The following is a 10,544-nucleotide window of genomic DNA, read 5'->3' as shown; positions in this document are numbered from 1 at the left end:
TTCTCGTAGCTTTGTAACTTTACAGTTGAACCACTGATGTCACACGGACTACTTTGTCGATCATCTTGGTACTTTTCTGGACCTTGAACGTGGTAGTTACCTTGCTGTCTATGGGAGGGTCAGAGAGCCCTCAGATTTCATCAAAAATATCTTAAATTGTGTTCCCAAGATGAACGGAGGTCTTACGGGTTTGGAGCAACATGAGGGTGAGTAATTAATGACATAATTTTCATTTTTGGGTGAACTAACCCTTTAAACAAAACAACTTGTGGTATCAATGGGAGGCACAAAATCACTTTCCAGGACATTTTCATTCACTGTTGCTTGCTGGTGGAATGACTTTCCCAACCCTACCCAGAACGTTGAATCCTTGACAATATTCAAGATCAGCTAAATATGTATCTCTTCCATCAGTACTTAACTGCATTCTACTGAAAACAAATCCTCTATTCTTTAACTTTTCCTTTATTCCTCCCTGTTCTAGCTTGTACTATTCTGCACCATGTCTGAAACGTTGTATTACAAGCACTTCTTGTGTTTATTTGCCTCTTTATAATGAATTACTTGTTGTATTCCTCATTTGTAAGTCACTTTGGAAGTGCTTGCTAAATTAATAAATGTAAATGTAAAACTCTGAGCATCTTTCATTAATTTGACGCCACTAGCCTGGCAAACCTTGGCAAATCCAGTGATTTTTACTTCTTTCCTGAAGCACTCGCTGTATCAAACTGGTACCTTGTCTTCAGTTGTGTAAAGTCAGCAAACCAGATTCGTGCTTGGTCATTGAACGGACAATAAAGCTCAACAACATGCATAAGATCTCAAAACATACCTAAAAACTTTCTGCAGGCAACAACAATCATTGTTTCTTTAATCAATAAACCCTCATACATACCTACAAACGCACACAGACATCAGGCTATCCAGCTGACCAGAGGCTTTCATTAGCGCCTGTGACCCAACATGGCGTGATGTCTGAGAATAACACTCCGGAGGTGGGGGGAGGTCAGTGATGGAAGAATGCATCTTCTGTTTAAGAGCAGGACAATCGATGAGCTGAAATGAGCATACATGCATCCTATGGTGCAGAGCGACAGAGAGAGATGGGCTGAGCGGATCAAATCTGTTGTTGCTTTTACACACAGTGCAGAGCAGGTTAAGCCAGGCGTAGCTCTACGTTTGCCCCATGGCTTTGTTGTTTATACACTTACATAATGCAGGCCAACACTGCTGTATATAGCATCTTTCTGTATGTATGGTCACATAACAATTAGATACTAGATATAATCAAATTATATAATTAGATATAATATAAAATAAAAAACTTACAATATAACATATTAAATAAAAATAATACTTAAGTTGCATTTATTTGATAAAAAATGTAGTAGTGATATTAGTAATATTGTGAAATATTATTGCAATTCAAAATAACTGATTTCTATTTTAATATATTTTAAAATAAAATGTATTCCTGTGATGCAAAGCTGTATTTTCAGCATAACTACTTCCATCTTCAGAGTCACATGATTCTTCAGAAATCATTCTAATATGCTGATCTGCTGTTTAAGAAACATTTTTATTATTATATTATTAACATTGAAAACAGTTGTGCTGCTTAATATTTTTGTAGAAATTGTGATACATTTTTTTCAGGATTCTTTTGATAGAAATTTCAAAAGAACAACATTTATTTGAAATAGAAATCTTTTATAACATTATAAATGTCTTCACTGTTATTTTTAATCAATTTAATGTGTCTTTGCTGAATAAAAGTGTTAATAAAAAAAAATAAATGTACTGAACGTAAACATTTGAACAGTAGTGTACATATAGACGCAAAACAAATTACCGTAGTTATCACAGTTTCTATCAAAACTGTAGTAACTTGGTATTAGCCATCACTATAATTATAAGAAACAAACATATTTATTATATAATAAGCATACCAAATTAATTTGTATCATCAGCCTCTAACTAAACCAGTTGAACAACTACAATCCCTCATGCTGAAATCTGTGCTGGCAGGTCACACATATTTCATGTATTCTCAGATTCTAAATAATGGTGATTGTTCTTGAGGCGCAGGCTGGGTTTGAGTGGAGGCCCTCTGGCAGTGCGCTCAGTATTTGAACAGTATGGCAGTTAGCGTGATCTCCGTGTTGCGCAACATAAGGTCAGGGCATGAAGCCACTGCTCGTGCTTCAGTCTGGCAGAGAGCCGGTGCCACAGCTTCCCTCTGTCACTTCAATTAGAGCCCTGGGAGATCAGCGAGGCGGCCACGTCTAGGGTTGGGAATCGAAAATCGATTCCGATTCCAGAATCGGATACTTAAGGTCAGGAATTGGATACTTGCTGTCAAATTAAAATTTCGATTCCACCTATTGATTCCTATGCACTTTTTTTTCTTCATCTGTGAGGACCGGACCTAGCGATCTGCCAGGACCTTGCTCGCTAATCTAAGCGCTCCAAAGTTTGGCTACATTTGCGATCAGAAGCCAAAAAAACTAAGTATAATATCTGTCATAGCTAAACATGTTGCAAGAGAGGCGTCACCACCAACACGACAAAGCACTTTAATTTAAAAGATCGTTAAAGATCGCGAACACGATTCAAACACCAACGTGATTCTATTCCTAAACCACAATGATTCACAATCACACAGCTTCACAGTCTTTTCAGCCACACAGTATCATTATTTCTGTTACAAACATTCAAATCACCAAAGTACTGGGATAAAAGTTTATAGTTCAGATATAAACTGTGTGTACGATGTGTATGGTAGTCTCAGCCTCAGACGTCACGCCCACGGACCGTTGGCTGAACGTCTGATGCATACGGCACACAAAAGTGGAATCACTTCAGGAGTTTCGAAGTCGTCATCGGATTGGTTGAATTATACAGGATTTCCGGGAGACGTTCCGCCTGGAAACAAAGATGCCGTGGCGCCAAACCCACTCACGAAAGAAGAAAGCCGTCGTGTTTACAACTGTGACGATGAGCGCTTATCAGGATCAACTAAACGCTGGATTCTCAAAAGTATGTGAAATATTTCAAGTTCGCGTCATAGAATGACCCCAAACCCCCTCATGGAAGAAGAAAGCCATCATGTTTACAACTGTGACGATGAGCGCTTATCAGGATCAACTAAACGCTGGATTCTCAAAAGTATGTGAAATATTTCAAGTTCGCGTCATAGAATCTTTAAAATACGTTCGAGAGTTTTACACACCAGTCTGTTATTGTGGCGACATTTCCACACCCCGAAACATGACGCTGAACGAAATGAACTGTGATTGGTTGTTTGACATGTCGGTCAGTCTGAAGGTCTGGCTACGCGAGACTATGTGTATGGTAGTGATTAAAATAGAGTAAATCACCTTTTGAAAGTATACTTGTTGTCAAATTAAAATTTCGATTCCGCCTATCGATTGCTATGCGCTTTTTTTTTCTTCATCAGTGAGGACCGGAGCTAGCGATCTGCCAGGACCGTGCTCGCTAATCTAAGCGCTCCAAAGTTTGGCTACATTTGCGATCAGAAGCCAAAAAAGCTTAGTATAATATCTGTGATAGCTAAACATGTTGCAAGAGAGGTGTCTCCACCAACATGACAAAGCACTTTAATTTAATAGATCGTTAAAGATCGCGAACACGATTCAAACAGCAACGTGATTCTATTCCTATATTAAAAAGATTCGTCTGTTTCATTCCTCAACCTTTGACATGTGCGATCAATGTTGTAATCACTTGGTTCGTCCGTGCAGCATACGATCACATCAGTGTGATTTGAACATTTAAATCTGCGTTCACGCTGCCGCTGACCTAAAGAGAGCAGCTGTCTGTCATGAATGAAACAGCCTCACAGTCTTTTCAGCCACACAGTATCATTATTTCTGTGTTACAAACATTCAACTCACAGAAGTACTGGGATAAAGGTTTATAGTTCAGATATAAACTGTGAGTACGATGTGTATGGTAGCAATTAAAATCACCTTTTGAAAGTAATTTGACACTTCAAATGAAGATTTATCGATTACATTGTTACGCCAGTAGGTGGCGAAAAGGGGCTGTTAAAATGTATTTGTCTTTGAATCATACAAGAGATTCGTTCAAGAACGCTGATTCATCCAGTAATGAAACAAGTACATCTTGAGCGAGTCATTAAATAATTAATTCATAAATTACATGTGATTTTGTTTAGTTGTCTAATGTTTTTTCTTCAGAATCATGAGAGAACCACAACTTCCATTGGGGTAAAAAAAAAAAAACTCAATTTATCCAGAATCATGCAGTTCTTTTTTGCACACAAACAGCTCTTAAAGAGTCCAGTTTTATGTAGCCTGTTGATTTTTGTTCATGGTATTCAGCTCCAATAAATGGTTTGCAAAAAAGAGACACAGGATAAATGTTTGATATCATTATTTAATCACACTGGAATCGAAACTGGGAATCGAAAAGAATCGGAATCGATAAGCAGAATCAGAATCGGAATTGATCAAATTCAAACGATACCCAACCCTAGCCACGTCCATCACAAAACCACTGAGAGAAACACCACATCTCTCTTCTTAGCATTTTTTTGTGTATTTATGCATTTGTTAGTTACCAGGCTCATTATAGTTGAGCCATAACTAAACTAGAACCATAAAAAAAATACATTACTTAAAATAAAAAAAAGTGAACTGATAAAAAAAAAAAATTATTAAAAAAATATATTTAAATGAAAGTGTTTACATTTCTTTTCAAAACCTTAAAAATATTGTTAATTTTTTTTAAACTTCACTTAGTATGAAGCCTGTATGTGTAACAAAATATGAAATAATGTGTTATTTTTAAACTTTGTAATGCATTTTAAATTGAAAAATATTATAACGTATTATAATTCTGGTTACAATTATCCCTGTTATATTTTGCATGAATTATTAAATGCAAAATATAAATTAAATGAAAAATACTGAATAAAACAACAAGAATATAATAACTCCAAATGATGTATTTTGAGATTACAGTTACACATAATTGATCACAAATTACACATAAATTAACATACAATTATAATATAATATGATGGATGAATTATTAAATAAAAATGTGTTCATTTAAAATATTTATTTTTGTAATAAAGAGTAAATAAAATCAATAAATAAAAGAAAAAACAATGATATAATATTAATTCCACTAATACTGATGTCAGAATAGTGCAATAAACAACTAGTAGATATGATGCATTATCACTTTCATCAGCCATGCTGAATTTGTTGTCATAAATCAAAAACACAATGACATATAAAGCAGTCATGTAGAATAAGAATTATGGATAAGGTCAAAAGAAGTCACCCATTGTGAATGGCTTTTAAAGACTCAACATCATGCATCAGAGAACATCAGGGTTATTTACGAGAATATGCAACTGATTCTTTTTTAAGTTGTATGTGCATTAAGAATATCTTCGTAATGCTTTATATAAAGGCTTCAAAGACGAAATTACAGAAACAACTGACCAAATAGAAAGAAAAAGCATCACATTCACGTTCCAGAGTGTTTGTTTATATAACTGCACAAATGCACATGCCGTCTGGCTTGCAAAAGCAGCACCGGTGCTGGTAGTTTCTGACAGGTTGACAGTCTCCTGCTTTTAGAGGTCTGATTCCTGATGACCTATTCTCTCACGTCAGACCAAGAGCGCTTGGAGAGCTCCATGTCCTTCAAGGAAGACAGAGTGTTACAGTTCCCCTAAGTCACGATTCGCTGCACTGGGACTCATTTGAAAGCAAATCTTAGGGTAAATGCTTCTTTTTAAATGATGAGCACACTTGACTCCAGAGAACTGAATTCAGACTAACCACTCATGGTATAATACATGTAGAAACTTATAACTGCATTAAGCACTGGGAATAAGACAACTCGACAAGGTACGTTCCACTTGAGCCTGAGGTTTCTTAAAGGGGTCATATGATGTTGCTAAAAAGAACATTATTTTGTGTATTTGGTGTAATGAAATGTTTATGCGGTTTAAGGTTCAAAAAACACATTATTTTCCACACTGATTTCTAGTCGTGTCCTCTTTTGGAAGACCAAACAAAGTAGTTTCGCTTTCACAACAAAAATTACGACTAGAGTGAGTGGAGGCCGGTGGGCTTGAGAACGGCGCGGCCGGCAGGCTTGCGGCAACCCCATGTGATGACCCCGGGCTAAAGAGAAAGGAAAAATTGAAATCGCATCATATGACCCCTTTAAAACAATGAATCAGCACTTCTGATTCACAATGAAATGATGGAAAAGCAAATTCTCCGTCTCTCCTCGCACTTGCAGTGACGGGCTCTGTAAAGCTCTGAAAGAACTAAGGAGTGTAGAAATCCTTCAGAAAAGCATGATTTCTAATGACTTCTGACTAATGAGCATTCACATGAGAGAGCATAACTAATTACACCAGCAGATATGGGCAGCTTTGAACATGTTGGTTTTAGAAATGTTTTTTGAAGCTAACAAAAATGTTCTAAAAACGCTTTCCTAACGTTTAACGTTTTCCATTAAGTTATGAAAATGTTATTTCTGAATGTTCTTCAGTACATTCAAAATGTTCTTTTTTTGTGTGTTTTAAAAATTTTTTTCTTGGTTATGTGACGAGAAACCATTAAGAGAATATTCCGTTTTATCATTTTGCAAAAATGATGGCTACTTTTGTTACTTTTATATTAATATTAATGTTACATTTGAATGTTCTCTGAACAATCCGAAACAATTAGTAATAGTAACCTGAGACTAAAATGTCCAACTAAAATATTGAAGAAAAACGTTCCATGAACAATGTATAAATAACGTTTTTTTTTTTTTTTGCTAATGTTTTGATAACATTAAGACCAAATAACATTCTATTACCATTACTGGAAGAACATTTGTTCATAACTTTGCCTGTTAGCTGTGAATAGTTCATTTAAAAATGAAAATCAAGCCATAAAAATTATCCATGTTACACTAAATATAGTATAAAAGTCTGTTTTATAGTTCTGTAATGGTGTTTTTGTTCTTTTTTTTTTTGGAGCTCAACAGAGCATATTGACTGTCCAAAAATTCACTTTTCATTATACAACAGCATGAGTGTAAAGTAAATAATGACAAAATTTTCATTTTTGGATGAACTATTCCTTTAAAGAAGTGTAAGAACTTAGCTGGGATCTAATAAGACATCTTTAACAAATCTTTCTTTTTTATTAAATGTACATTTTTAAAAAATCTTCATAATCATCAGTATTTTTTTTCTTTTCTTTCTTTTTATTTTTTAGCTCGTTTTATTACAGAATGACTGGCATTTCCAATAATGATCATCTGGTGGAGATATGCCATCCGATTTCCCCTGCTTTTTAATATTAAACAGATGAAAGCAGATTATCTCCATCTGAAACTTTTCCAGACTTGCGTTCATCTCCTTGTCCAGATATTTAAATAATGACTTCAGCTATAGTGTTGCCCAGATATCAAATACTTTTGGGCAAAATAACCCAGAATATGAATGAACACAACCAACATCATTGCCTGCTGTGAGTAATATCAAAGTTCCAAAATACCTCCAGAAACAATTCCTAATTTAGATAACTGAATAATTCACATATAAAAACCCAGATGCTTCCATCTTATGTCTGATTCGAAAAGCTTTTTTACTCAGATTAAACAAAGCACTGTCACAGAAGAGTGGTTATTCTCAGAAAAAGCTTTCTTTCAGAAGATTGTTCGTCCTTTTGCTTCCCGGGGAGGATCTGTGCTTTATAACACAGTGTCATTACATAAACCACAGGGAGAAACAAAGCCAGACAGTGGAGCTCTTATGAATGAGAGGAATTATTCATAAACCTGAATTATCTGACACGTGATTGACCCTCTAATTATACCCACTCACGCTTTCCTTATGGCTGCTCCCTGAAGAAGTGAGGTCAACGCTAAGTTAAAAAACTGCTTCAAATTGAATAAAAATTAGAGTGTATTTGAACAAATTTAGTCATTATGTGGTAAACTTAAGCTCGTTGCTGACAAAAAATCTCATTGCAATCATCTGATCAATTCTCGCCTGAAAGTAAATCACATTATATCAGCAAATTCCCACAATTAACTAAAAAACATTTTAAATGCCATCACAATCAAACAAAAAGAAAAAAAAAATCTAATCATCTTCTCTCAATCTCCTTGTGACTGAGCAACTTTTCATAACAGCCCTTATAACACCTCGGCCAATCACAATGATCATAATCACATGCACAATTATTTTCACAATCTTCCCTCCTTGTTCCTGCCACTATTCTGACATCATAATCATTATGCAATATTTTAGTTTTGAGGTTTTAATGAGAGGAATCACCTCTGGCTGAGCACATTTTAGATTTATAACAACTCAGTCATTTTCATTTTCACACTTAACATTCCACTATTAAGACATCATATCGTTCAGTTGTGATGTTTTAGTGTTAGAATTATGTTTTAGTGTCCATTCATATCAGCCTAGCCAATCATAACATTTTCATCACTATTGTGATGTCATAATCACTAGGTGATAATTAAAATGAGACATTTCAACCATTACTGTCTGGACTGCTGGTCCAGTTATAACAGCTCCGCCAGATATCACAAACAGAATCACAATCATTTTCACTATTGTGATGTCATAATCACTATGCCATATTTTGAAATGGAACATCTTATTAGAGAAATCACTTCCATTCCCTCATGACTGTCTGAGCTGAAAGTGCATTCATAAGATTCTAGCAATCATCAAAATCAGAATCACACTAATTTTCATAACTATTCTGACATCATAGTCACTATACACACAATTAAATTGAGACATGTTTGTAGGAGAATCTATCTGAATTTCTGGTCCATTAAGATGACCCTGACTGTTTTTACAATCACAATCAATTCTGACGTCATAATCACTGTGTTATAATTTATTTGTGACATTATGGTTGAGGAAATCACTTCTGTTCCTCATGACTGTCTGAGCTGCTTGTCCATTCACATCAGCTCATCCAGTGACTGCTGGCAGAGACTATCCTCCAATCTCATTAGAGAAGTGCTGCGATAAACCGGGTTATGATGAGCACTGCTTGCTTGTACACTCTGTTCCAAGCGTCCACTGCACAAACCAAGCTGCACCTGTCCTGATATCTGCCGATACCGACAGTAGCGAATCTCCTGCTAAAACGATAATAGATACAAAGCAGCTGTCACCCAAGCAAACACTCTTAATGCAAGAGCATGCAAAAGAATGAAGAACGCACGCATTACTATTTGCAGACGCATCGAAACTGATGCAACTCTTAAGAAGTCAGGCTGTTGTCATATTAAACGTCAAACAGCCTCCGCAAAATATTTTGTTGTTTCCACGCAGATGACAAATCTCGCCGATATATCAATAAAAATCTGACATCTATTTCTTTTAACGTACCTTCATTGCAACTCCCGTCCGCGAATACTGTCGAATACTAAAGTGATTTTCATCGCAAGGACGCTCGGGAGCACTCCATTACGTCTTCCCTTTCTATCATCCTTGTGTATGTGTAGAAAAGAGCATAACGTAATGGCAAAGCGCGGATCAGCCAATCCTGAAATAGCAAGACCCGCTGGTATGTATAGCAGCCAATCGGCGTCGCTCTCGCCGGCGAGTGGGCGTGTCTTAGAGACACGCGTGTGAGCAGGCTTTGGTTTGATGCAGAGACACTGTAGCGTGACCCTTAACTGTTTCTCAACATATTTGCAAACAGATTATGTGTAAAACGCTAATAACTATGTCCAGCTCTAATTTGCATTTCCCTACGCGTGATAATTAAATCTCCACTCTCAGTTTCATTAATAAGGAAATTATCTTAATCTTAAATTATCTAAAGTCTGACGCCAGACTTTTTAAACAAACGTTTTATGACATACTTGCGATGTGCTTAAATGTATACATATAATACACAATACTATATGAATATTTAAAAAAGTGATAAATGATAACGTTAACGTGATAAATGATAACGTTATGTTTTTATCTGCTTAACGTCCGTCGACGGCAGCCTGTTGCGATGGTTACCTATTTAAGCGAACGCGATTTCTTTTCGCTAACGTTTATTTAGTGAGCTCTGATTAACTTTTAATCTAAATTTGGTGGCAGTTTGTTCCGCCTACAGTCCACACTGGAACGTGCTGGAATGTTCTAGCAGTGACGAGGTATTTCACAATTATTAATCCTCACAAACAGCTGCTCTTAATACTTTAATACTCAAACACCATATGTTTCAAAACACATATTAGCTGTCCGTTAATATTTTAACATGTCAAGAAGACAAACCATCTGAACTCAGAATGTATTTAGAAATACTACATATTTAATAGCATGCTTTGAATAAATTAATACAGCATGCTCACCAACTTTTATAATTAAAATGAATTTAATATTTCAGTTCCATCAGGGTTGAACAGCTCTACGTTTCAACGTTGCGCATCGCAACACGTCACTGTTTTACAATAAAGTGTGAAAGCAGGTCATCTAGTGGCCAGATAGACGAAGTGAA

At 35.8% G+C, this 10,544-nt stretch overlaps 1 protein-coding gene across 4 annotated transcripts in view; it reads right to left on the bottom strand.

Annotated features, from left to right (window-relative positions):
• LOC107658590 (E3 ubiquitin-protein ligase RNF34-like) overlaps positions 1-9,551 on the bottom strand; it is a 25,058-nt gene extending 15,507 nt beyond the window's left edge. For all 4 annotated transcript variants that reach the window (XM_016447189.1, XM_016447188.1, XM_016447190.1 and 1 more), the window contains exon 1: positions 9,437-9,551. In XM_016447189.1, the coding sequence (XP_016302675.1) occupies positions 9,437-9,442 (6 nt within the window). In that variant the 5' untranslated portion in view covers positions 9,443-9,551. The remainder of the gene's footprint in view (positions 1-9,436) is intronic.
• Between the last annotated feature and the right edge of the window lie 993 nt (positions 9,552-10,544).

The sequence above is a fragment of the Sinocyclocheilus anshuiensis genome, unplaced genomic scaffold (genome assembly GCF_001515605.1).
Source record: "Sinocyclocheilus anshuiensis isolate Anshui unplaced genomic scaffold, SAMN03320099.WGS_v1.1 scaffold343, whole genome shotgun sequence".
Classification (NCBI taxonomy): domain Eukaryota; kingdom Metazoa; phylum Chordata; class Actinopteri; order Cypriniformes; family Cyprinidae; genus Sinocyclocheilus; species Sinocyclocheilus anshuiensis.
The sequence above is the reverse complement of the archived record's forward strand: the minus strand, read 5'-3'. Positions and strand labels throughout refer to the sequence as shown.